General features: G+C 37.4%; 2 protein-coding genes across 2 annotated transcripts in view; both read right to left on the minus strand.

The window, feature by feature from the left end:
• Positions 1–378, minus strand: part of scgn (secretagogin, EF-hand calcium binding protein) — a 9470-nt gene extending 9092 nt beyond the window's left edge. Inside the window, 1 exon segment of the mRNA XM_058754401.1 lies at positions 1–378. This exon segment is cut by the window's left edge and continues 776 nt beyond it. The gene's annotated coding sequence lies outside the window, so the exon portion shown is untranslated.
• Positions 379–459: 81 nt separating this feature from the next.
• The window catches only part of LOC131526228 (F-actin-uncapping protein LRRC16A), a 31524-nt gene continuing 4373 nt past the window's right edge, over positions 460–27610 (minus strand). The window contains exons 3-37 of the mRNA XM_058754402.1: positions 25899–25949; positions 25017–25076; positions 24100–24221; positions 23886–23983; positions 21522–21592; positions 21368–21441; positions 21030–21105; positions 20854–20942; positions 20459–20553; positions 17017–17103; positions 16784–16869; positions 15580–15657; positions 15391–15467; positions 15155–15259; positions 14086–14155; positions 13909–13990; positions 13716–13815; positions 13028–13082; positions 12783–12955; positions 12632–12700; positions 12454–12547; positions 11407–11505; positions 10614–10742; positions 8247–8393; positions 7992–8167; positions 7244–7331; positions 7024–7149; positions 6054–6120; positions 5754–5983; positions 4311–4426; positions 2662–2938; positions 2161–2209; positions 1886–2053; positions 1684–1797; positions 460–1021 (exon numbers count right to left, since the gene is read on the minus strand). Of these exons, the coding sequence (XP_058610385.1) occupies positions 849–1021; positions 1684–1797; positions 1886–2053; positions 2161–2209; positions 2662–2938; positions 4311–4426; positions 5754–5983; positions 6054–6120; positions 7024–7149; positions 7244–7331; positions 7992–8167; positions 8247–8393; positions 10614–10742; positions 11407–11505; positions 12454–12547; positions 12632–12700; positions 12783–12955; positions 13028–13082; positions 13716–13815; positions 13909–13990; positions 14086–14155; positions 15155–15259; positions 15391–15467; positions 15580–15657; positions 16784–16869; positions 17017–17103; positions 20459–20553; positions 20854–20942; positions 21030–21105; positions 21368–21441; positions 21522–21592; positions 23886–23983; positions 24100–24221; positions 25017–25076; positions 25899–25949 (3771 nt within the window). The 3' untranslated portion in view covers positions 460–848. The remainder of the gene's footprint in view (positions 1022–1683; positions 1798–1885; positions 2054–2160; positions 2210–2661; positions 2939–4310; positions 4427–5753; positions 5984–6053; positions 6121–7023; positions 7150–7243; positions 7332–7991; positions 8168–8246; positions 8394–10613; positions 10743–11406; positions 11506–12453; positions 12548–12631; positions 12701–12782; positions 12956–13027; positions 13083–13715; positions 13816–13908; positions 13991–14085; positions 14156–15154; positions 15260–15390; positions 15468–15579; positions 15658–16783; positions 16870–17016; positions 17104–20458; positions 20554–20853; positions 20943–21029; positions 21106–21367; positions 21442–21521; positions 21593–23885; positions 23984–24099; positions 24222–25016; positions 25077–25898; positions 25950–27610) is intronic.

Here is a 27610-nt window from a genome sequence, read left to right on the forward strand (position 1 = left end):
TTTTTATTATCAGAAACTGGAAGAAAAGTTGATATATTAAATTAAAAAGCAATTAAATCTGATTTAGTATGTTCAAAAAAACTAAAAATTTTCATTACTTGACTTTTTTCTTTAAAAAGAACATTAAAAATGTAACCTTATTTAATTTCATATAGTTTCCAAGGCAACATTTCTGAAATGAAAATAATAATAAAAATATATACAAGTGCTGTCAAACGATTAATCATTAAAAAATTTGTTTACATTATATATGTATATATATATATATATATATATACACACATACAGTAAACATTTTGAAAATATTTACGTTTATACCTTTATATATTCATATTCTTATATTTTATATTCTTATATAAGATATTTAATATATAACCATAACACATTTTTATTAAATATATACATGCATGTGTGTGTATTTATGTATACATAATAAATATACACAGTACACACATATATTATGTAAACAAAAACTTTTATTTTGGATGCGATTAATCGCAATTAATCGTTTGACAGCACTAATATATACACATTTTTAACAAACAAAAACTAATAAAAATGACAAACAAAAAAATCACAAAAATTTTAAAATTAATATGAAAACAAAAAATATAAAAATAAAAATGAAATATTTTAAAACTATAATCTCAATGATGCTAAAATAACACTATGGGGAGGAGAAATGTACATATTGTTTTTAACATATAATTTTTCATGTATAATTTTAATTTTATAAATAATTTGGAGTTTTTGAGGCCCCCTGGTTGAGAAGCACTGATCTAGCTCACAAGCTGCATACTTAACATACAGGTTTAATTAGAAATTATTTATGCTAAAAAAAGAAGTGTTCAGGAGATGTGATTGGCCGGAGCGGAGTAGGGGAGGGACTTTGAGCGCTGGCGGTCGGTGGCGTCGTCCTCGGGCTCGGTGCTGGAGTGGACACAGGAGATGGAGCGACTGACCGTCAGTGTGTGTGACGTGTGTGTGTCTAACACACTGACATCAGCAGGAGACTCCAGAGCTGCACACGGAGACAATATATTATACACACAGTCTAAAAATGACTAAAACGGAGTGTCTGTTTACACTTAGTGCAAATAGCATGCCTTGTTGGCAGAGGCTATTTACACTAACTCCGCCCACCAAGATGTGACTGGGATAGTCAACATTATAAAAAGCGGCTATGAATCATCAGCTCCAGTGGCGCAGATGGTAAAGCACGTTCCGTGGTGTTTTTGGCACCCGAGTTCGAACCCGCCTTTTGCCAAACTTTTTTTTCTCCCTTTTCAAATCTCATATCACATCGTAAAGGCATTTATTTTCAATAAAAATTAAGGAAATAACCAAAAAGTTGAAAATAAAGTATCAGGTAGGGTTAGGGAGGGCTTTATTGTCCCAATAATTTGGCATCCATTTAATAATCTGAATTCAAATTAAAATTTACACTCAATACGTTATTATTGCATACTGGTTTATAATGTAATACAATACTGAAGTGCAGATAATTGCCACTATTTGCAATAAGTAGCAAAGATAGCAGAAAATCTTGCTATTTTAACAGTGTAAATTGAATCCATTGCTGCTGCCGAACTAAAAACACCCAGAAAACCCATGGTACGTATCAGGAGAACATTCTGATATGAAATCTACTTCATGACAATAGAGAGAAAATGATGAACTCACGGGGAGGCGAGGCTCCGCCCTCTGTGCTGTGAGTGACAGGACCCGGCTCCGCCCCCTCTGTGATGGCCGGCAGAGCAGGGGATTCTGGGACACGAGCCAGAGGAGGAGGAGGAGCTGGACAACAGAAGACATGATGAAGAGTGAGTCAGATGTCAGTGTGTGTGTGTGTGTGTGTGTGTGTGTGTGTGTGTGTTTTACTCACTCATGGAGTCAGAGGAGCTGGGATGGATGGACAGGCGGCAGGAGTCTGATGTGGGTGTGTGTTCAGGTGTGTGTTCTGGAGTGTGTTGAGGTGTGTGTTTGAGTTTGTTGACTGCAGGTTCATCTCGATTGTCTTTCTGTGCTTGTGTTGTGTGTCCATGATCTCGTCCTGTTCAGTCACAGATTGTACAATCATAACACAGCTGGAGTCACATTACAATAAATTAACACAGTCATCAGACTCTCTCTCACACACACACACACACACACACACACCTTCATCAGGAGCTTCAGCTTTGGCTGCTGCGGCTGGAGAAACACCTGCCTGTGAGTGACACACATCATCATCATCATCAGTACTCTCAGACAGAACAATCACTGATGATGATAAATAAATAAATGTAGAAAATAAATAATATTTTATTCAGTTAATGTTTATTTTATTTTTAAGTATTGACATTTTTTATGGTTTTAGTTTTAGTTAACAATAATAACCCTGCTGCTTATTCAAACAAATGAATTAGATAAACCATCTACATACAACATACTACAATAAAAAACAAAAAGTAAACATTGACTTAATTAATTGCTTGGCATAAATGCACAATATTCATTAACTGTGAACTGCTCTGACTCTGACTTTTGACTTTGCACATGCAGCGTTATCATCACCTTTAATAAACACATTATCACTCTTTTTTCATCCCCAAATTTAAGACCTCTTAAAATGATAATTGAGACTCTTATTATGCTGTTCATAGGACATTTAAGCCTCACCTTCTTGCGTTTCTCTTGTTTGGCTCGTATCTCGGCCAGCATGTCGTTTCCCAGCATCTGTACACCCATGTGACGCCCCGTCAGCGGACTGCTGTGCTTGACACCCTCCTGCACGTGAACTTTGACCTCAGGTGCCGCTACGGGGTCAGGGGTCACGGCCGGCGCGGGGGGAGGGGCTTCTGACTCCGCTGTTGCCGTGGGGCTGGTGGGCGTGGCTTTAGCAGAAGGGCGGTGCTTGATGCTGCAGAAGAAGCCGCTCAGACGAGACTCTCTGGGCCTGCAGACAGAACGAGCGTCAGGACTAGGGTCGGGTATCGAGAACCGCTTCCAGTTTAGAACCAGTTTCCGAGAACCGTTCTCAAACCGTTCCGTGCATTACCACTGCAGAAAAAGTTGTTGGACTTCTCTTTCACACTTACTGACCAATATGCACAAAGCTACGTCAGTATATCATCATAAACACAGCCGTCTTGTCTTAAGCTGTTTCATGTTTCTGTGGCTCAGTGGTAGAACATTGCGTTAGCAGCTCAAAAGGTCGTGGGTTCAATTCCCAGGGAACACACATACTGATAAAAAAAATGTATAGCCTGAATGCACTGTAAGTCGCTTTGGATAAAAGCCTCTGCTAAATGCATGAATGAATGTTAAGTGAACATAAACAGATGAGAAAGAAAACACACGTGTAACAGTATTTTTAGATGTTAAAGAGTATAACAATAATAATGTTAATCAAACAGCAAAAGAAACCCATTGACTGAATATCTTTCATAACTTTAATGAGGATTAATCTATATTTAATTTATGAAAAGAAAACTATAGAGTTTTTAAAGTTTGATTTCAATTTCTGTACCTGAAATTTGTTCAGTTGTATTTATTTATGCTGTTGCTAATTGATTTGTTGTTTTTTTCCCTATTTTATTGCTTACTGTTTACTTGACTTTAACAATATGTGACTCTGGAGCAAAAAAACAGTCATAAGGGTCAATTTTTCGAAATTGAGATTCATACATCATCTGAAAGCTGAATAAATAATCTTTCCATTGATGTATGGTTTGTTAGGATCGGACAATATTTGTCTGAGATACAACTATTTGAAAATCTGGAATCTGAGGGTGCAAAAAAATCTAAATATTGAGAAAATCACCTTTAAAGTTGTTCAGATGAAGTTCTTAGCAATGCATATTACTAATCAAAAATGAAGTTTTTATATATTTACGGTAGGAAATTTACAAAATATCTTCATGGAACATGATCTTAATATCCTAATGATTTTTGGCATAAAAGAAAAATTGATAATTTTGAGCCATACAATGTATTGTTGGCTATTGCTACAAATATAGCTGTGCTACTTATGACTGCTTTTGTGCTGCAGGGTCACAAATAGTGTTTGAATTTTATATTAATGTAGATGTTTTTGCTGTAGTATTTTTTGTTAAAAGCATAGGCAGAAGTGTAAAAGGCCTAAGCGTTCTTGCTCATGTTGTTCAGATGCAACAGAACACTTTGTAAAAAGACAGAATAAGAATGTTTAACATCTAAATGTTTGACTTTTTTTTTTTATCAGATTTTTTAATCTTATTAGAATCAAAACTAGGTATCGATAAGAATCGTAATCGGTGAAATTCACGCGTCACAGTCTCTGATCTCACCTCACGCTGACGTTAGTGATCTTCCTGGAGAAGAACTCCGGCACACCCTCGTCCAGCTGATCCACAGAGCTCCTCCCATCCACTTCCTGTGCAGCGGCTCTGCTGATTGGCTGATTCTGAGAACCACATCCAAACAACGGAGATCAATAAACCAGTCAGTCTGAACAGATGATTCACTTCCAAAGGCCTCTAAATCAGTCAAGTTAGTGTATTTCTATAGCGCTTTATACAATACAGATTCATTCAAAGCAGCTTCTCATTAATAAAAGAGGAAAATAACAGTGTTAATGTTACAAAAATCATTATGAATTTTCAAACTCAAACACTCTTCACTTCAGCTGTAAAGCAGCTAGTGTCATTATTCAGATCCAGTAGACTAACAGAATATCAATTGTCTTAATTCTTTAATTTGTATAGACATGATAACAGTCTGTGGAGGTCATTTATTCCATCCTTTGCTAATTAAAAACTGAGATAATAAGATGCAACATTTTGACTGCTATTTTTAGTATTTATATATTATTACAGATTTTTGAATTAGCTTTTATTGTTAAAATTTCCAATTTAAGTCATTTATTTTGTCCTTTTCTCAGTAAAAACTGAGATATAATATAATAAGATGCAATATTTTTTACTGTTATTTTTAGTATTTATATATTATTACAGCATTTATTATTTTGAACTAGCTTTTATATTTAACATTTCCATTCTCATTTTAATTTAAGTCATGTACTTTAAGTTAATTTATTTTGTCCTTTGTTCTATAAAAACTGAGCAATAATAAGATGCAATATTTTTAGTGTTATTTTTATCATTATTTAAATATTACAGTATTTATTAATGTTTTGAATGAGCTTTTATTTTTAATTTTTCAGTTTTAATTTTAGTCATTTATGTAGTTCTTTGCTCAGCAAAACCTGAAATAATATTCAATAAGCTGCAACATTTTGAATGTTATTTTATTATTATTTATATATTATAACAGTATTTATTAATATTTTGAATGAGCTTTTATTTGAAATTTTCAGTTTTCATTTTAATTTTAGTCATTTATGTATTTCTTTGCTCAGCAAAACTTAAATAATATTCAATAAGCTGCAACATTTTGAGTGTTATTTTAGTATTATTCATATTTTATAACAAAATTTTAATTAGCTTTTTTTTATTTTCATTTTTACTTTAGGTTTCAACAATTTTATTAGTCACTTCTGACATTTTTATTGGCATTATTTTTATAATTTTTTCCCCCAATATTTCTATTTAGCTGTACTTTTGTTTCAGTTTTAGTTTTAGTAACTTAATTATTTAAACACATTTATTTCAGTTAGTTGCTATGGCAAACTTCAGCTTCATTTCAATGACTAAAAACATTTTGAAATCGGTTGATTCTGTGGTAACTGTATTGAACTCTAATCAGATATAGTCTGTGTTTGTGTGTCTTACAGCGGCTCTGCTGGGTTTGGATTTCTTCGTCCGCCGCGGCCTGAATTTAGTGACGTGCTGTAGAGTGGGCGTGTCTTCTGTGGGCAGGTCGCTGAAGCGCCTTGGCCGAGGCTGCTGTAGCTCCGCCTCCACTGGGGGCGGGGGCGGGGGCGGGGTCGGGGAGAGGGGCGGCGGCAGCAGATCGTCCACACAGACGTCCTCTAACGCCTTACACAGATCAAAGCCCAGCTCTGACACACACAGTTAATCATCAGTAATTCAGAAACACTAATTATAACTGAGGAAGTGCTCGACACGTACCGAATGCGGCAGACATGGGTCTGAACATCCGACTGTGAATACTCTTCCTCTTGGCTTTCTGTGTCCGCTAGAGATACAAACACACACAGATTCATCTGATGCGATCTCATTTACGCTCGTGAATATTCATATATACAGCGCAAACATGGCGTGCTTGTTGTTTCTGGTGCTCACGATCACATTGTAGGAAACCATGTGTTCCACGGGAGTAAAACACTTCAAATTAAATGATAAAAATGCAAAATTAAAATACATTAAAATTACAATTAAAATACGTTTTAATCAATCAATCTATCTTAAAAATGTATTCTCATGTTAAGATCTTCAGCATGTATAATTGTTTAGGGTTTCCCAAACCGAAGTTCATGAGTTGTAGGTCATTTTTACTTAAATCATAAAAATGGCTAGTTAAAATCATTTTAAAATAAAAACAACCAAAATAAAATAAAAAATTATTAAATCATAAAAAACATACTTTTTAAATAAAAACAAAACAAAATAAAATATTTAAACTAAAAAACATTTAAAAATATATTAATCAAAATAAAACAATAAAATTAAAATGCATATTTTCTATTAATTTGTTTTTTATTTAAAATTATGTATTTTAATTGTGCATTTTTGTGATTTAATGCCTTTTTATTAGTTTTACTTAAAATTAATTACATCATAAAAAAAGCCAAATTAAAAAACTTTAAATAAAAAACAAGCACTTGCTAAAAATTAAATCATAAAAATACAAAATATAAAAAAAATAATAAAAAATAAAAAATAGCACATTCTGAACGTCTCCATTTGTCTTCCACAGGCGAAAGAAAGTGGCACGGCTTTGGGGGCGCGTAAATGATGACTTAAATGAATCATCTGGATTCTCTTTTGCTCTGAAAAACATTTGGTGCAGTATTTGCTAATCCTAACTTTAGAAAATCATTTTTTACAGTGTGTTTCTGCCCTGTGTGAGTGTGTGTACCTGTGGTTGTTGTTCTGGTTGTTGTGTCATGTTGTCCATCTTTATTTCTGCCTCGTCTGTAACTTCTATCTCCTGTGAGTCGTGATGCAGCAGCGGCTGCTGTCCTCTCCTGCTGAGATGACCCGCCTGACACACACACACACACACATACACACATACACGTGAATTAGATACACACGTACACTGTGATAAAGTGTAGTTTTGTGAATGTAAATCTCACCAGTGTTTGTTGAGAGCGAGAGAGAGACTGTAGGATCTCATCAGTGATGTAATCAGAGAGACATGATGCCATACTGAGCTTCACCTCACTGAAAACACACACACACACACACACACACACACACACACTGTTTGGCTCTCAAAGTGACTGTGTGTGATCCAAAATTAAGCAATAAAGACGCTGAGGATAATAAGATTGTCCAATCAGGTCAAATTAATATATTTGAAAATAAAAACAAATAAGACACTTACAAAAATAAATGCAAATTTAAAATACATAATTATAAAAATTAAATCATGAAATGCAAAATTTAAAAAAATTATAAAAATAAACAATTAAATTAAAATCACTCAAAATTAAATCATAAAAATGCTAAATCAAAATACATCATTTTAAAATAAAACAACAATACTAAAAATAAAAAATAATTAAAATAAAGAAATGATTTAAAAATAGTAATAAAAATAAAACACTAAAAATGAATTAAATCATAAAATGCAAGATTAAAATGCTTAAAGTTAAAGCAAAAAATTAAATAGAAAAAATTAAATAGAAAAATATTTTAAAAATCAAAATATAACAGTTTTCTAGCATGCCATGTCACCATTAACTGACATCAGAGAATCATGAACATGTGAATGTGTTGTTAAATTACTGAAATATTGACTTAAAGGGGTTCATCTGACATTTGTGAATCCCTGTGTTAACTCATAATACTAGTGTAAACTTGAGCGCAGCCGTAGCTGACCTGATCTTATTGATGATGTCGATGGCCGACTGCTCCAGCAGAGTGGAGGTGATGAAGGCTTTCGACACACTCGTCCTCCCCTCGCTGGCATGCAGAAGATCTTCACGCAAACGCGCCTGCTGCATGATGTGAGGACACACGCTCTGAGCCGTATCCAACATGGACACCAGCAAACCCTGAACACACATTTCTCAACCGGTCAGTATGATGGTGATGTGTGTGTGTGTGTGTGTGTGAGTGGGAAGGTGTCAGTACCTGCAGCTGCTGGTCTATGAGCGCGCTGATCTCTCCTGCCACTGAACACAGTTTCTCCTGCACCTGCTGCACACACACACCTGCTGACCCGTCACTGCCGCCCGCCACTCGCCCGCTTGAGCGCAGGTGATACAGACTGCGCAGAAGCTACAGACAGAGAAACAAAACTCATCTTACAGACTTAGTAGTTACAATAGCCCTACACTGCAATCCAATAACTTATGAAGGGCTGGTTCAAAACAACCATGAGACAAACTGAACGTGAGCAGAGCTTGTTTGTGTACATTTGAGTGTGTTTGGAGCGTGTTTGTGTATGAGCATGTTTGAGTATATTTGAGCTTGTTTAGAGTGTGTTTGTGTACGTTAAGAGCATGTTTGAGTATGTTTGAGCATGTTCAGAGTGTGTTTAAGTATGTTTGGAGCAGGTTTGTGTATGTTTGATTATGTTTGATTATGTTCAGAGTGTGAGTATGTTTGGAGCGTGTTTGTGTATGTTTGGAGCATGTTTGTGTATGTTTGAGCATGTTTGATTATGCTTAGAGTGTGTTTGAGTATGTTTGGAGCATGTTTGTGTATGTTTCAGCATGTTTGATTATGCTTAGAGTGTGTTTAAGTATGTTTGGAGCAGGTTTGTGTATGTTTGATTATGTTCAGAGTGTGTTTGAGTATGTTTGGAGCGTGTTTGTGTATGTTTGGAGCATGTTTGTGTATGTTTGAGCATGTTTGTGTATGTTTGGAGCATGTTTGTGTATGTTAGAGCATGTTTGATTATGCTTAAAGTGTGTTTGAGTATGTTTGGAGCATGTTTGTGTATGTTTGAGCATGTTTGATTATGCTTAGTGTGTGTTTGAGTATGTCTGGATCATGTTTGTGTGTGTTTGAGTATGCCTCAGAATGTTTGGAGCTTGTTTTGTGTATGTTTGGAGTGTGTTTGTGTATGTTTGAGTACGTTTATAGTGTGTTTGTGCATGTTTGAGCATGTTTGAGTATGTTCAGAGTGTGTCTGAGTATGCATTACTGCAGTCCTACGTTCCAATCTAAAAACTTATGAAGGGCTGGTTCAACACAACCATGAGACAAACTGAACGTGAGCAGACCTCATGCTGAGGATGTCTTCAACCAGAAAAACAATTAATAACTGAAGCACATCATGTTTTTAATCTTCTTTCAGGGTATGTGTAATAACATCATTGTCATATGGACCCATCAACAGTTTTTGGGGTGTGTGTTTGTGTGTGTGTGTGTACTGGTTTTTGTGGTTTACGGGGACAAAATTTGTATAATGACATGGGTATGACAGAGGTATGACAATTTGAAGGTGGTTTATGAGGACACTGCCTATGTCCCCGTAATTCAAAAGGCTTAAAAAACATACTAAATGGGTTTTTTTGGAAAATCTAAAAATGCACAAAGTTTCCTGTAAGGGGTAGGTTTAGGTGTAGGGTTGGTGTAGGGCAATAGCACATACAGTTTGTACAGTATAAAACCATTACGCCTATGGAGAGTCCCCACAAGGATAGCAAATAAGACATACGTGTGTGTGTGTGTGTGTGTGTGTGTGTGTGTGTGTGTGTGTGTGTGTGTGAGTGGGAAGGTGTCAGTACCTGCAGCTGCTGGTCTATGAGCGCTGATCTCTCCTGCCACTGAACACAGTTTCTCCTGCACCTGCTGCACACACACCTGCTGACCCGTCACTGCCGCCCGCCACTCGCCCGCTTGAGCGCAGGTGATACAGACTGCGCAGAAGCTACAGACAGAGAAACAAAACTCATCTTACAGACTTAGTAGTTACAATAGCCCTACACTGCAATCCAATAACTTATGAAGGGCTGGTTCAACACAACCATGAGACAAACTGAACGTGAGCAGACCTCATGCTGAGGATGTCTTCAACCAGAAAAACAATTAATAACTGAAGCACATCATGTTTTTAATCTTCTTTCAGGGTATGTGTAATAACATCATTGTCATATGGACCCATCAACAGTTTTTGGGGTGTGTGTTTGTGTGTGTTTGAGTACTGGTTTTGTGGTTTACGGGGACAAAATTTGTATAATGACATGGGTATGACAGAGGTATGACAATTTGAAGGTGGTTTATGAGGACACTGCCTATGTCCCCGTAATTCAAAAGGCTTAAAAAACATACTAAATGGGTTTTTTTGGAAAATCTAAAAATGCACAAAGTTTCCTGTAAGGGGTAGGTTTAGGTGTAGGGTTGGTGTAGGGCAATAGCACATACAGTTTGTACAGTATAAAAACCATTACGCCTATGGAGAGTCCCCACAAGGATAGCAAATAAGACATACGTGTGTGTGTGTGTGTGTGTGTGTGTGAGTGTGCGCGCGCGTGCGTGCGTGTCTCTCACTGTTGTGGAGGTCTTGGCATCTCTCATCAGGTTCTCGGCCGTCTTCATGTCCTGCTGAACTCTGTCACTCGTGCTGAAGCGCAGAGAGTTCAGCTGATCCTGGACCTGCACACACACCTGCCCCATCACCTGCACACACACACACACACAAATACAATAAATACAATAAAACTAAAAATATAACAAAATAACTAAAAATATAATTAAATACCTAACTACATAATACTATTATTGTTAGAAATTGCAACAAAATAAAAAATTGAAATATAAACTTTTGAACTGCGGGTTTCGTCTGGTCAGAGGAGGACTGACCCCCGACTGAGCCTGGTTTCTCCCAAGGTTTTTTTTCCTCCATTCTGTCACAGAGGGAGTTTTGGTTCCTTGCCGCTGTCGCCTCTGGCTTGCTCAGTTGGGGACACTTAATTTCTAGCGATTATCGCCGATTTGATTGCACAGATACTATTTAAACTAAACTGAGCTGGACAATGACATCTCTGAATTCAGTAATGAAATGCCTTTAACTGAAAATTGAGTGTTTAATCTTATCATTATACATTACTGACACTCTATCTTCCAATTTGATACTGTTAAGTGCTTTGACACAATCTGTATTGTTAAAAGCGCTATATAAATAAAGGTGACTTGACTTGACTTGACTTGGCGAATGAACACACCACTGACAGAGGCACATATGCTCTGATATATGATCCTATCAATCAAATAATAAACACTCTGTGTTTTCAGTTATGGTGAATGCTGAGTATATATACGCTCTGCAGATACGATCAGTCACCTGTTGTGTTGTGCTGGTGACGAGGCCCTGCTGCAGTCTGAACGCCTGCTCCTGCAGGTATCGCCTGCTCTCATGGTTACGCAGCAGATACTGTTCCATCTGCACACACACACACACACACACACACACACACACACACACACACACACAAAGCATCATGGGAGGCACATCACAGGAAAAAAGAGCTTCTGGGAGTTTGTGTATTTTTAGAGCGTGTTTAAGCATGTTTGGACATGTCTGTGCATGGTTGGAGAGTGTAAGTGTATATCTGAGAATGTTTAGAGCATGTTTGTATATCTTTGGAGCATGTTTGTGTAAGTTTAGAGCGTGTTGAGTATGTTTAAAGCATGTTTGTGTAAGTTTAGAGTGTGTTTGAGTATGTTTATAATTTGTGTATATTTCAGAATCAGAATCAAATTGAGTATGTTTAGAGTGCATTTGAGTATGTTTGGAGAGTGTTTGTGTATATTTGAGTATGTTTGGAGCATGTTTGTGTATGTTTAGAGTGTGTTTCAGTACATTTAGAGCATGTTTGTGTATGTTTGGAGCGTGTTTGTGTATGTTTGAGAACGTTTAGAGTGTGTTTAAGTATGTCTGAAGTGTGTTTGTTTATGTTTGAGTTTGTTTAGAGTTTGTTTGTGTATGTTTGAGTATGTTTGGAGCGGCATGTTTGTGTATGTTTAGAGCATGTTTGAGTACATTTAGAGCATGTTTGAGCACATTTAGAGCGTGTTTGAGTATGTCTGGAGTGTGTTTATGTCTGAGTATGTTTGAGCATGTTTTATGTATGTTTGCGTATGCTTGGAGTGTGTTTGTGTATGTTTGAGTATGTTTTATGTATGTTTGCGTATGCTTGGAGTGTGTTTGTGTATGTTTGAGTATAGTTAAAGCATGTTTCAGTATGTTTGGAGCATGTTTGTGTATGTTTAGTTTGTTTGTGTATGTTTAGAGTGTGTTTTTTGAATGTTTAGAGTGTTTTTGTGCATATTTAGAGCATATCTTTGTATATTTTGAACATGACTGTATATGTTCGTGTTGTGTTCAGACCTTCATCAGGGCATCTTCAGTTTTCTCAGAGTTGTTCTTCAGAGCTTGCGCCGCGTCTGTGATGGGAACCGGCATAAATCTGATGGTGTAATTCCTGCAGAAGATGAACGACAAACATGACTGAACCTGATGATCAGACACACACTGAATCTGAAGCTAAAGAAGAGCTCAGACACACTTCTCCAGAGCAGCAGCCACATCCTGCAGGCCCTGAGCACTGACACAGTTTCGGTCCCAGATCACAGTCCTGAAATATACACACAATGAACACTGTACATTTGTGTACATGAGTGTGTATCAGACGATCCTGTGGTCGATGTGTGCAGCACCTGAGTTTGGTGTTGACCTGCAGGGCTTTGGCCAGCATCTTCGCCCCAAAGTCGCCCATGCTGTTCCCGCTGATGTCCAGATGGGTCAGACTGCTGTTTCCTCCCAGCGCATTCAGCACCATTGACAGATCCGCCTTCAGCCTTGAGTCTGCCAGAGACAGAGACGCCAGCGGCTACACACACACACAGTTAAACAACATAGGCTACCCTGCAGTATCTCAAACGTGACGGATCTACAGACTTACAGAATCTTCTTCCTGAATCATGTGGACCAGAGAGACCAGAACCTGCCCGAGATTTCTGCACAGAAACACACGCACATTCAGAATGTAAGACGTGTGAATTAATCCTTTTATTCATCAAAAGTGACTGTAAAGACATTTATAATGTTATAAAAAACTTCTATGTCAAATAAATGTTGTTCTTTTGAACTTTCTATTCATCTGTGAATCCTGAAAAATAAAATGTATCATGGTTTCCAAAAAATATTGTGCAGCACAACTGTTTTCAACATTGCTAATAATCAGAAATGTTTGTTGAGCAGCAAATCAGCATATTAGAATGATTTCTGAAGATCATGTGACACTGAAGACTGGAGTAATGATGCTGAAAATTCAGCTGCGCATCACAGAAATAAATTACATTTTATCAGACATTCACATAGAAAACAGCTATTTTAAATTGTAATAATATTTCACAACATCACTGATTTTACCGTATTTTTGATCAAATAAATGCAGCCTTGGTGTGGAGAAGAGACTTTTTTCAAAAACATTTAAAAAAATTTGAATTATACTAAACCTTTGGATAAAAATGTCTGCTGAATGTATAAATGTAACTGTATATTCTGCATCCTGTTTGCAACCTGTTTTTCTCTGTTGATCTGTGAAGGTCACATGACCTCTAAACTGAATCAAAGCTGCAGAGTCTCACTTGGTTTTGATATTGCTGAAGTTCCTGCCGATGGACAAGTGTTTGATGGAGCGATTCTTCCTGAGCCACACGAGCAGCGTGGACAGATCTGAGTCCAGTCCTGAGACACAAACACACAATCCTCCTGAATCAACACAACAGCTGACAACAAATCTGTGTGTATGTGTGTGTGTGTGTGTGTGTGTGTATTAACCGTTGTCTGATATGTCCAGGCTGGTGATGTTCGGGATCTCAGCGATACAGCCTTCCAGAATCTGAGAGCCTGCTGAGCGCAACTGAACACAAGAACAACAACGTGTGAGGAACACACAACAAACACCAACCGAAGCAGTCACGTGTCAGAACGACAGCAGAAGGTTCAGTGCAGTACCTCACAGCCGCTGATGTCCAGAGAAATATCTCGCAGGTTAGTGTTACAGGCCAGACCCAGGAGCAGTGCTCTGAAGACATCAAACATCAGAAGAACATCAAGAGAATATCAGGAGAAGATCAAGATAATATCAGGAGAACATCAAGAGAATATAAGGAGAACATCAAGAGAACATCAAGAGAATATCAGGAGAATATCAAGAGAAGATCAGGAGAAGATCAGGAGAACATCAAGAGAATATCAGGAGAACATCAAGAGAATATCAGGAGAATATCAAGAGAAGATCAGGAGAAGATCAGGAGAACATCAAGAGAATATAAGGAGAATATCAAGAGCAGATCAGGAGAACATCAAGAGAATATAAGGAGAACATAAAGAGAATATAAGGAGAACATCAAGAGAACATCAAGAGAATATCAGGAGAATATCAAGAGCAGATCAGGAGAACATCAAGAGAATATAAGGAGAAGATCAGGAGAACATCAAGAGAATATCAGGAGAACATCAAGAGAATATAAGGAGAACATAAAGAGAATATTAGGAGAAGATCAGGAGAACATCAAGAGAATATCAGGAGAACATCAACAGAATATAAGGAGAACATCAAGAGAATATAAGGAGAAGATCAGGAGAACATCAAGAGAATATAAGGAGAACATAAAGAGAATATCAAGAGAAGATCAGGAGAACATCAAGAGAATATCAAGAAGAGAATATCAGGAGAACATCAAGAGAATATGAGGAGAATATCAGGAGAACATCAAGAGAATATCAGGAGAACATCAAGAGAATATCAGGAGAATATCAGGAGAACATCAAGAGAATATCAGGAGAACATCAAGAAAATATCAGAAGAAGATCAAGAGAAGATCAGCAGAACATCAAGAGAATATCAGCAGAACATCAAGAGAATATCAGCAGAACATCAAGAGAATATCAGAAGAATGCCAGAAGAACATCAAGAAAACATCAGCATAACATCTGGAGAATGGGAGCAGCACATTAGCAGAACACGAGCAGAACATCAGCGTCACGTGAACATGGTCTGGATGGACAGATGGAGACTCACTTGAGTCCTTCAGAAGGTAGTTTGGTTCCAGACAGACAGATGTTCTGGAGAGACAAAGCACTGCTGAAGAACTGCTTGAAGGAGGACGGAAACTCCTTCCCTTTCCTGCAGAACAGAACATCAGACTGAGACAGCTGGATCCAGCAGAGACGTCAGCATCTGTGTGTGTGTGTGTGTGTGTGTGTGTGTGTGTGTGTGTGTGTGTGTGTGTGTGTGTGTGTGTGTGTGTGTTGTACTTGTAATTGAAGACACTTCTGGCCAGGTTGAGAACGGTCAGGTGTTTGAGGGAACCACGCAACAGTGATGAACACACCTGAAGAACACACAGTTTGTCTGTCAGCAATTTGCAGTGTAACACACGTGTGTGTGTGTGTGTGTGTGTGTGTGTGTGTGTGTGTGTGTGTGTGTGTGTGTGTGTGTCTCACCAGGTCGAGGGAACAGTCGCTGTTGGACAGGTCGAGTGTGTGCAGACGGTTGGACTGAGACAGGAAACCCCACAGGTGCTACAAACACAACAACACAACTTAACACTCTAATTCACACTAATTAAGTGTGTGTGTGTGTGTGTGTGTGTGTGTGTGTGCAGAGGCGTCATGCCCATTCAAAGTAAGGGGGCACGTGCACCCTCAGATTTCTGAGCCAAGTGGATTTTGAATGCAGCTTCCAAAAGACAAAAGAAAAAAAATAGCCGAATGATATTTTCTTATATTTCATACAGTCACACCTGCGATCAGAGCGTGCAGCGACAGCATCAGCTGCTAAATTCAAATCTCAGCTGAGCATTATAACCAATCACACACGGTTCTGTTGAGCTTATGAATGCATTGACCAATCAGAGGCGTTCAGATGAGTCATCGCTAAAACACTCGCTGAATGAATTCTGCTCTCTGAGGAATTCTCTCATCAGAAACAATAAAGTGCAGATATGCGTACGATGTAAGTAGGATATTAATTTAACAGTGTAAACGGCTTCAGTGATTATAATGAGTTTTTGAGAGTGCTTGAAAAAGTTATTTGATAATGTAAATGTTCTTTTCTTTCTTTCTGTACAATGAAAGTGCTATAATTAGTAAATTACAATGTTTTTATTAAATTCACATTAAATAGGCCTGCCAGTCGTGTTAAAAAAATATGTTATGGCATGACACGCATATCTGGTACAAGTAGCCTAAAAAGACGGGTTTTATGCCTAGTTCAGAGATTACACTACTTGCCCATCGCACCTTATAGATCAGCTCACATAATATATAAGGTGCAAAATAAATTTACTTACACATATTTGAGATCAAGATATTTCATGATATAGATAACACGTTTGGGTATATTTCTAATAAAAAAATGAATAAATAAATAAAACATATACACACACACACACACACACATCTTCAGTCGTGCCGCCTCAAAAATAATGAATGCATGACGCCTGTGTGTGTGTGTGTCTGTGTGTGTGTGTGTGTGTGTGTGTGTGTGTGTGTGTGTGTGTGTGTGTGTGTGTGTGTGTGTGTGTGTGTGTGTGTGTGTGTGTGTGTGTGTGTGTGTGTGTGTCTGTGTGTGTCTGTGTGTCTGTGTGTGTGTGTGTGTGTGTGTGTGTGTGTGTGTGTGTGTGTGTGTGTGTGTGTGTGAACATACAGGTATGTCGTCTCTGAGGGTGTTTCCAGACAGGTTCAGGTGTGTAAGTGATGTGGAACCAAAACACTGAGCCAGAACATTCACACCTGAAACACACACACACACACACACACACACACACACACACACACACACACGCACACACACATTAAACACAGCACACAACGACTACTTTCTGTTATTGTCCTGAAAATACAAATCATAAATGAATACTTCATATTGTGTGTGATCACCTTTAGCTGACATTGAGTTCTTGGACAGATCCAGCTGTTTCAGTCCAGGTGTGAGTTTAGACAGAGCAGAGCTCAGAACCACAGCACCTGTCAATCACACACACACACACACACACACAATACAAAAAAACATAAAATTAAAACAGTAGGGGTTTAACAAACGACACCTGTGCTGTAAAATAAAATGCACTTTTTTTATTTTACATGACATTGCATTTTAACATATTATTAGCTACAACATCAATATATCTATTATTTTAATATTTTTATTTAGTAATAACAATTAATTACTTGCAGTCATATTGAATGGGTCAAAAACAGTGCGAATGTGGGCTATGATAAATCAAGTGCATATTTTTTCTGCATTAATTGTCAGAAAAAATTGCAACTAGATTTTCCCCAAATCATTCAGCTCAAGTATGTGTGTATTTGTGTGTGTGTGTGTGTGTGTGTGTGTGTGTGTGTGTACCTGTTTTTCTATTCAGGTGGGGACTTAAACCTGAATACACACAGACTTTTTTTTTTTTTTTACTTTAACCTTTATTTAACCAGGCAAGTTAATTAAGAACAAGTTCTTATTTACAATAACAGCCTGGCAGGAGAATTAATATGTCCTGAGACATACAAACATATATCACAATACATAATTCACATAAAAAATAAAATCTCAGTTAAAACATTTACAGGTCAAGGTCAGAGCACTCACTAGTAATTGTTTTAATGCACATACTATAATATTTGTCTCCAATTTCAATAACTTTTGTAGCATATTCCAATCATTTGGAGCAGCAAATTCAAAAGCGGAACAACCATAAGTAGTTTTCTTTCTAGGAATAGCCAAGGAAATATAATTCGATGATCTAGTTGTATATGTATTAGAATGAGATTTCAACAACTTTTGAAGATTTTCAGGTAATAAACCCAGCAAACCTTTGTAATCTTGCAATGATGTCCAATTCAAAAGAGAGTATAATTCGCAAGGATGCGTTCTGTAAGGTGCATTAGTAATCAAACTAACTGCTGCATGATACAACACATCTAATTGCTCCAGAACACCTTTACGTGCATATATCACATCACCATAATCAAACAAGGGCAAAATAGTAGTTTCAACAAGATGTTTCTTGGCTGACGTGTTAAACACAGATCTATTTCGAAACAAAAAACTAAGTCTAGATTTAACTTTCTTCTGGAGATTAGTTATGCGGGTAGAAAATGTCAAGGAGCTATCAAGCCAGATTCAGAGATATTTATATGAAAATACTACCTCAATTATTGCCCCATCCAAAGTTATAATGTCCTTATTATTTTGTTGTTTTTTCCCAAACCACATTACTTTTGTTTTGTGTCAGTAAGACTCATGGGGACTCGTGTCACAGGTAAACAATGCCTGTAGTCTCCTGTTAGGTGTAGGACAACAGAATATACGGTCTGTACAGCAGAAAAACCATTACACCTATGGAGAGTCCTCACAAGGATAGCAAACCAGACGTATGTGAGTGTGTGTGTGTGTGTGTGTGTGTGTGTGTGTTGTACCTTTGTCTTCAAGGCAGTTGTTGGCCAGACTGATAGTGTGTAACACTGAGTTTGGATTCTGATTTATTGCAGCAGCAAACTTCTGAGCAAAATCACTGTAACATGCACAATAAAATACAGTAAAACATACTGTTGTGATAAAACAGGACACATGCATGTGAATATACTCTCTGTCTGTCTGTCTGTGTGTGTGTGTGTGTAACTATCGTAAGCCAGTAAATGCTGTTGCATGTAAACCTCACTGCCCTGATCTCAAAGAGGTCAGACACTGGAGGCCGTGGCCTTTAGCCTCCTTGTTAGAGCGCCCGCCTCCCGTGCCTGCGGTTCCAATCCCGCTCGGCGAGCCGAAGTAGAACCGTGTGAGTGTGTGTGTGTGTACGTGTGTGTACCTACCTCTTGAGTGCAGTGTTGTCCAGCGTCAGTTCCTCCAGCTTGGTGGATCGAGACACAACTCTCAGTATCTGATCGCACAGATCTGCACTCTAAACACACACACACACACAATACAAAAACATAAAATTAAAACAGTAGGGGTTTAACAAACGACACCTGTGCTGTAAAATAAAATGCACTTTTTATTTTACATGACATTGCATTTTAACATATTATTAGCTACAACATCAATATATCTATTATTTTAATATTTTTATTTAGTAATAACAATTAATTACTTGCAGTCATATTGAATGGGTCAAAAACAGTGCGAATGTGGGCTATGATAAATCAAGTGCATATTTTTTTCTGCATTAATTGTCAGAAAAAATTGCAACTAGATTTTCCCCCCAAATCATTCAGCTCAAGTATGTGTGTATTTGTGTGTGTGTGTGTGTGTGTGTGTGTGTGTGTGTGTGTACCTGTTTTTCTATTCAGGTGGGGACTTAAACCTGAATACACACAGACTTTTTTTTTTTTTTTTACTTTAACCTTTATTTAACCAGGCAAGTTAATTAAGAACAAGTTCTTATTTACAATAACAGCCTGGCAGGAGAATTAATATGTCCTGAGACATACAAACATATATCACAATACATAATTCACATAAAAAAATAAAAAAATCTCAGTTAAAACATTTACAGGTCAAGGTCAGAGCACTCACTAGTAATTGTTTTAATGCACATACTATAATATTTGTCTCCAATTTCAATAACTTTTGTAGCATATTCCAATCATTTGGAGCAGCAAATTCAAAAGCGGAACAACCATAAGTAGTTTTCTTTCTAGGAATAGCCAAGGAAATATAATTCGATGATCTAGTTGTATATGTATTAGAATGAGATTTCAACAACTTTTGAAGATTTTCAGGTAATAAACCCAGCAAACCTTTGTAATCTTGCAATGATGTCCAATTCAAAAGAGAGTATAATTCGCAAGGATGCGTTCTGTAAGGTGCATTAGTAATCAAACTAACTGCTGCATGATACAACACATCTAATTGCTCCAGAACACCTTTACGTGCATATATCACATCACCATAATCAAACAAGGGCAAAATAGTAGTTTCAACAAGATGTTTCTTGGCTGACGTTAAACACAGATCTATTTCAAACAAAAACTAAGTCTAGATTTAACTTTCTTCTGGAGATTAGTTATGCGGGTAGAAAATGTCAAGGAGCTATCAAGCCAGATTCAGAGATATTTATATGAAAATACTACCTCAATTATTGCCCCATCCAAAGTTATAATGTCCTTATTATTTTGTTGTTTTTCCCAAACCACATTACTTTTGTTTTGTGTCAGTAAGACTCATGGGGACTCGTGTCACAGGTAAACAATGCCTGTAGTCTCCTGTTAGGTGTAGGACAACAGAATATACGGTCTGTACAGCAGAAAACCATTACACCTATGGAGAGTCCTCACAAGGATAGCAAACCAGACGTATGTGAGTGTGTGTGTGTGTGTGTTGTACCTTTGTCTTCAAGGCAGTTGTTGGCCAGACTGATAGTGTGTAACACTGAGTTTGGATTCTGATTTATTGCAGCAGCAAACTTCTGAGCAAAATCACTGTAACATGCACAATAAAATACAGTAAAACATACTGTTGTGATAAAACAGGACACATGCATGTGAATATACTCTCTGTCTGTCTGTCTGTGTGTGTGTGTGTGTGTAACTATCGTAAGCCAGTAAATGCTGTTGCATGTAAACCTCACTGCCCTGATCTCAAAGAGGTCAGACACTGGAGGCCGTGGCCTTTAGCCTCCTTGTTAGAGCGCCCGCCTCCCGTGCCTGCGGTTCCAATCCCGCTCGGCGAGCCGAAGTAGAACCGTGTGAGTGTGTGTGTGTGTACGTGTGTGTACCTACCTCTTGAGTGCAGTGTTGTCCAGCGTCAGTTCCTCCAGCTTGGTGGATCGAGACACAACTCTCAGTATCTGATCGCACAGATCTGCACTCTAAACACACACACACACACACACACACATGATCAGTGTATGAGCACATCCTCTATCTGCTTCACGTTCTCACACACACTCAGTCACCAGTTTAAAGTCCTTGATGGAGAGTTTGATGAACCACTGGTTGAACTCCAGAGCAGCAGTGATGGCCATCAGATCCCTGAGCACAACAACACAAACACAGCATGAATGTGCGCTCGATATACACAGCACTGGCCAAAATAATCACAAAAATCTCACTGGATTATTACAATTAATGGCAAAATGAATGTTTGGAAATGCAAACTGATATTTCCTCCTGATATACTACAGCAAAAGATAGAAATAACTGAGTTAAAACCATTTTTTAGCTGCTGAAAATACTAGTGTTCTGATCATTTTGGCCACCGCTGTATTAACAGCAGCTGTGGTGTGTGTGTCACCTGTTGTCCAGGTGTATGAAGTCCTGCAGACAGAGCTCCCGTGTGTCCTGGGACAGGTAGATGGTGTCCACGTCCTTCAGAGACAAACACAGAGCTGTGAGACAGACACTGAGACACAGACGAGATGAGACGGAGAGAATAGAGCTGTACTGACCCACTGCACCTCGTCTCTGAAGGGAACGTTCATCTGATCGCACACACACCAGTAGAGCCGCGAGAAACCACCTGCAGCACCACACACACACACACACACACACACACACACACAGTGTGTGAGAGAGAGTTCCTTCACATTTTCCATTTCAAAATTCCATCCTCTTCCAGACTCAAATTTTCAATCCTCTCAGTAGATTTTCAGACCATATTCAACATAACCGGTTCATGCAGCATTATTTTCAGCTTTATTTTTGGTATATAGTACAGTCATCTGTACATCTGTAAAATCATTTAATTGATTTTCTCCAAGTGCCAAAACACAGAGCCAAAAGTGACCAAAAAAAAAGTGCAGAAGTGACAAAATTATTATTATTATTTATAATAATTATAACAATAAAAATACAGACTTTTGCATGCCCACAGAAAACTTTTTTGTGCCCTCGAGAAAATATTCACATGCGCATGGGAATTTTTCACATGCTTACGCATTACAATTTATTATTTTTATATAACCTATTTCCTTTGTGCATCACTGTGTAACATGGGTCTTTGGGTTTGGTTTCATGTTCAGTTTTTTTATTCTGCAGTTTAGTCATGGTCCCTGTTTGTGTCATGCTTCCCTTGCCCTCATGTATTCATGGTATTGGTTCCTTTGTTCATATTGTGCCATGTTCTGATTGGTTGTTCTACTCATGTATCCTGTCTCTCATTGGTTGGTTTTTGTCATGTGATCTGTATTGTTTGCTATAAGTAGCCATCATGTTGCCATTGTCTCTCATCATGTATTGATGTTATAACCTGCTGTCGGTGAGTCTAGTTTGTTCATGCCAAGTCTGTTCAAGTAAAGTCTCAGGTTATGTTTGTATTTTGGATCATGCCATCTAACTATGAATAAAACGAGAGCATGGATGCATATGAATTTTTAGAGATGTACTTGCTCAAATTTTGGCTTTCCTTATGGTAGTATCTCTAATATCAAGACCTAATGTCCAATTTAACACATCCTCTGTGACGGCGGAGAAACCATGACATGAAATGAGCTGATGGCAGAATACAGCTGTGTGCACGTCCTATTTGCCAAGTTCAAGGGTCTACAAAAAAAAGCCTGGTATTGTAAAAAAAAGTGTTCAAAGTTTGGCTTTCATTGGGGCAGTATGTCATATTTCAAGGCCTTATGTCTCTTTAACGCATTTTGGTGGTGACCAAGAAATCAAACACCGCTAAATGCTGCAATAAGTGGATCAATGTGCAGTGTCCTATATGCTAAGTTTAATGGTTTTTCGTGCACACATAAAAGTCTGTATATTTTTCATTTTTGAAAAAGTCCTTGAGGCTATGAAATATATATAGTTCAGTCATGAAACTCTAGATAGCGCAGGCTGACTGGTTGTTAATGTAACTGATGATATTCAGAGAGTTGGCACAAGCTGATTGGTTCATGCTGCATATGCAGCCAATGAGCTTACTGCCTTGCATTTATATGGCTATTCACTTGAGATTCCTGCAGTGCGCTTTCAGAGTTTCTCTGAAGCCCTCCACCTTCCCCAGCTCCACCTGTATAGATCTGCTACGGGTTATTTTATATGCTATTTATGTAGCAGCAGTATGTCTTAAATACTCACAGCACTGTATCGCCATATGCATTGGCAGTAGCAAGTTCCTGTACTTGCTTGCAGCAGCAGCAATATCTACAACTACAGCAATAACCAACAGCAGCAGCGTAGCAGATCTATTCTGCCAAGACCAAATACAGTAACATTGACATATCCATCGCCATGCTAAAATCTTCTAAGAGTTGTCATGATTGAAATGGTGCTAAGAATATCATGAGAATAAACCCAAAATGCTTATAACCTGCATTTTGCTTAATGAAGAAATACACCTTGAATTGCTGTTTTACAGTCACTAAACAATCACTAAACAGGTGCCGTGAAAACACACTACTTTATTTTCATTATATTCTTAATTTTATATCATAAAAAACTAAATAGAGGCAAAAGTCTGTAAATGCAAATATTTTCCATACTTTGCTTTCTTTTATCCATATTTTTCCATACTTGTGTGTTTGTGTGTGTGTGTGTGTGTGTGTGTGTGCTGCTTTTGTGACATATGAGGACACAAATTTGTATAATGGCATGGGTATGACAGGTATTACAAGGAGAAGGTGATTTATGAGGTGATTCAAAACGCTTATAAATCAATGAGTTTGAGAATGAGTATTTTTGAGAAAGTAAAAATGCACAAAGTTTCCTGTAAGGGGTAGGTTTAGGTGTAGGGTTGGTGTAGGGCGATAGAAAATATGGTTTGTACAGTATAAAAACCATTACGCTTATGGAGTGTGTGTGTGTATGTGTGTGTGTACCACATGGTCCTGCTTCTGCTGGAGTGTGATTTTCCCAGAGTGTCTGTAAACTGGTGATTCTCTCCACTGGCTTTAACAAGAGCTTCTTTATCACCCTCCTGAAACACACAAACACACACATAAGATAAACACACACATATGCATGCATGGTGCTTGTGTGTGTGTGTGTGTGTGTGTGTGTGTGTGTGTGTGTGTGTGTGTAAAACTGTCTTACAGTGGGTCAAGTCCTGGACAAATCTCCTGAACGTTTGTTCCTATATGTGCAATAAAATCATCAGCGTCCTGATCAGACGTGAGTCTCAGAGAGAGCTGCCCTCTGTCATAGTCCACCAGCAACTACACACACACACACACACACACACACACAGGTGTTAAAGCACAATTCAATAAGCAGAGGGTGATAAACATCCATCACAGCATTATATGACTATAGAGGAGCACACTCTGAATTCAGAAAAACATACAACTAGTTCAGATGAATAGAAAGTTCAGAAGAACAGCATTTATTTGAAATAGAAATCTTTTGTAATATTATGAATGTCTTTACTGACAGTTTTCATCAATTTAATGTATCCGTGACGAATAAAAGTAGTATTTTCTCTCTCTTTAAAAAAAAAAAAATCGTTCATACCACAAACATTTGAATGGTAGTTTATCACGGTTTACCCAAAAATATTGTGCAGCGCAACTGTTTTCAACACTGATAATAATCAGAAATGTTTCTTGAGCAGCTAATAATCAGCATATTAGAATGATTTCTGAAGATCATGTGACACTGAAGACTGGAGTAATGATGCTGAAAATACAGCTGCATCACAGAAATAAATTACAGTTTAACACATATTCACATAGAAAACTGCTGTTTGAAACTGTAATAATATTTGACATTATTAGTGTTTTACTGTATTTTTTTTTTTTTTTCAATGTTGGGCTCTGTTTGTTGTTTAATTTCTGTGTATGCAAGTATATTTGGCATTAAGGCTGATTCTTGTCAAATACGTTTTTATTCAGTCATCGAATAACTTTGCAATATTCACAAGTTCCAGGATTAATTATATGAACATAAATAAGAAAAAAAAAACATTGAATGTAACATTAAGGCTGATTCTGATTGTTAAAGTTGATGTTCACCTGTTTCTGTTTGACGCTGATGATGCTCTGAATGTCAAAGACACTGAAGGACTGATCCACCTGCAGGACAAACAAACACACAATAAAACTACATTCTGATGACATACTGAAAGAATATAGATCCTGAACAAACAGCACAAATAAACACACAATCTCACACAGAAATGACTGCTGCAGACTGAAAAGAGAATGAGTGAACACAGGCCTGAACACGTTTGCAGATCCACAGAGAAGACACACACACACACACACACACACCTTTGTTTTTGTGAAAAGTGGGTTCATCCTATAGGCGTAATGGTTTTATACTGTACTTACTGTATGTGCTATTGTCCTACACCTAAACCTACCCCTTACAGGAGACTGTCTGCTATTTCAGATTTTCAATACACTCCATTCTGTGTGATTTATAAGCGTTTTTGAAAAGTGGGGACATGGAGTAATGTCCTGAAAAGTCACCTTCTTTCTAATACCTGTCATACCCTTGTCATTATACACATTTATGTCCTCATTTGTCACAAAATACACACACACACACACACACACACACACTCACACACACACACACACACACACACACACACACACTCACACACACACACACTCACACACACACACACACACACACACACACACACACACACACACACACACACACACACACACACACACACACACACTCACACACACACACACACACACACACACACACACACACACACACACACACACACACACACACACACACACACACACACACACACACACACACACACACACACACACACACACACACACACACACACACACACACACACACACACACACACACACACACACACACACACACACACACACACACACACACACACACATACTCACTTTAGCAGGGACTCGTGCGCTCAGAAGAAACACTCGATGAGGAGCGAGAGCCTGTGGAGAGACCAGAGAAGATTTAGAGCATGACAATAATGAAATAATAGCATACGTTTAAAATGGAAGCTTGTTTCCATTTCTTCCAAATAATAACTTTACCAACTTAACTTTACAGTTTTTTTTTAATTGCTTAGACACTAAAAGTGATACTTGAGGCCCACTCAGTGAAACCATTCACTCATAAACCTCATCTTTAGTCCAAGTCTGCAAAACTACAAGCACATTACATGCTTTAAACTCAGTTTGATATTGAAAAACAAACTTTTTGCAAAACTCTTAACACAGTTCTCTACATTACACACATCATTCGAAACGAACAGCTCTTTTGTTTAATTTGGGAAACACTGATATTTCAATGCCACACTCATTTACTGATAATGACCTACACGCAGTGATCATGTGTGAAAACACTTAGACATCATTTGTTCACTTAGTAATCAAAACTCAGCTTTTAGAAAGAAAGTATTTTTACACATTTGCATTTCTGTTTACACTGTATCTATATTGTTCAAAGCGCTTTATAAATAAAGCTGACTTTCTGACTTGGCTTATATGCATATTCAGTACACACACTGTATGCATATTCACTGTCTGTCTGTCTGTCTTGAACATGCATACAAGCCAAGTCAGAAAGTCATCCTTATTTCAAAAGTGCTTTATATAATATAGATTGTTTCACAGCAGCTTCATAATAGCATCACATTCACATCTCTAACAAGTCAATAGTGTCTTTCTACAGCTCAAGTCAGTTCAGTATTTTTGAAAAAATTTTAAAAACTTAAATAATTTACATTTCAGACTTTTTATCACAAATGTGAGTTTATATCTTGCCAATGTAAATTATAAACCTATAATTGCAAGTTTAAAACTGTCACAGAACAAAAAATAAAAAAGGTGCTTGCAACATTTTATCTCACAGCTCAGACGTTTTTTTTTTTGTTTTTTTTTCATAGCATGGCAAGTTTATATATTGCTATTGCAAATTATAAAACCAAAATTGCACAATTCTGATTTTTATCCTCAGAATTCTGAGTTTACGTTTAATGCATATACTACTTTAAAATGTAACGCATATAAAACATTACGCAACAAATTGATTATGCAATGATAAACATATCAATCATTAGTATGCTACACTATTAAATGACCTTATTATTAGATTGCACGTTCAGAAAGTGTTTATTTATCATCTAAGAAATAGTGATTTTGCATTTTAATCCAATTTTGAGTAAATGTTTTTTTTTTTTTTTCTCAGTCTGATCGAATAATTACTCATGTTAAGTATGTACTCTGGTTGTATACTGTGCTTGTAGCCTATTGTAGTGTGTTCTATGAACAGCAGTGTAGTTAAACCAGTAGGCAAAGTCCTTAAAATGTTATATTCACGTTGCAGTTTCATCAATATTTACAGTTTATGAGGGAAAACAGATTATCTGATTAACAGATAAACAGATTATCCGTGACACTATATCAACAAGTCACCAATACTATTTGTCTGTTAACATTAATGTACTAATTAAAGACAAGTACCGTGCCTCTCATGAAGCTGCTTAAAAACAACACTTTTACATTTCTTAACAAATAATAAACTGCAATAACAGGTGTGTTTGGAGTGTATTCATTTGGCTTATAATCACCTTTTTTGGATCATCAAACGC

This window comes from Onychostoma macrolepis, chromosome 19 (genome assembly GCF_012432095.1).
Source record: "Onychostoma macrolepis isolate SWU-2019 chromosome 19, ASM1243209v1, whole genome shotgun sequence".
Classification (NCBI taxonomy): Eukaryota; Metazoa; Chordata; class Actinopteri; order Cypriniformes; family Cyprinidae; genus Onychostoma; species Onychostoma macrolepis.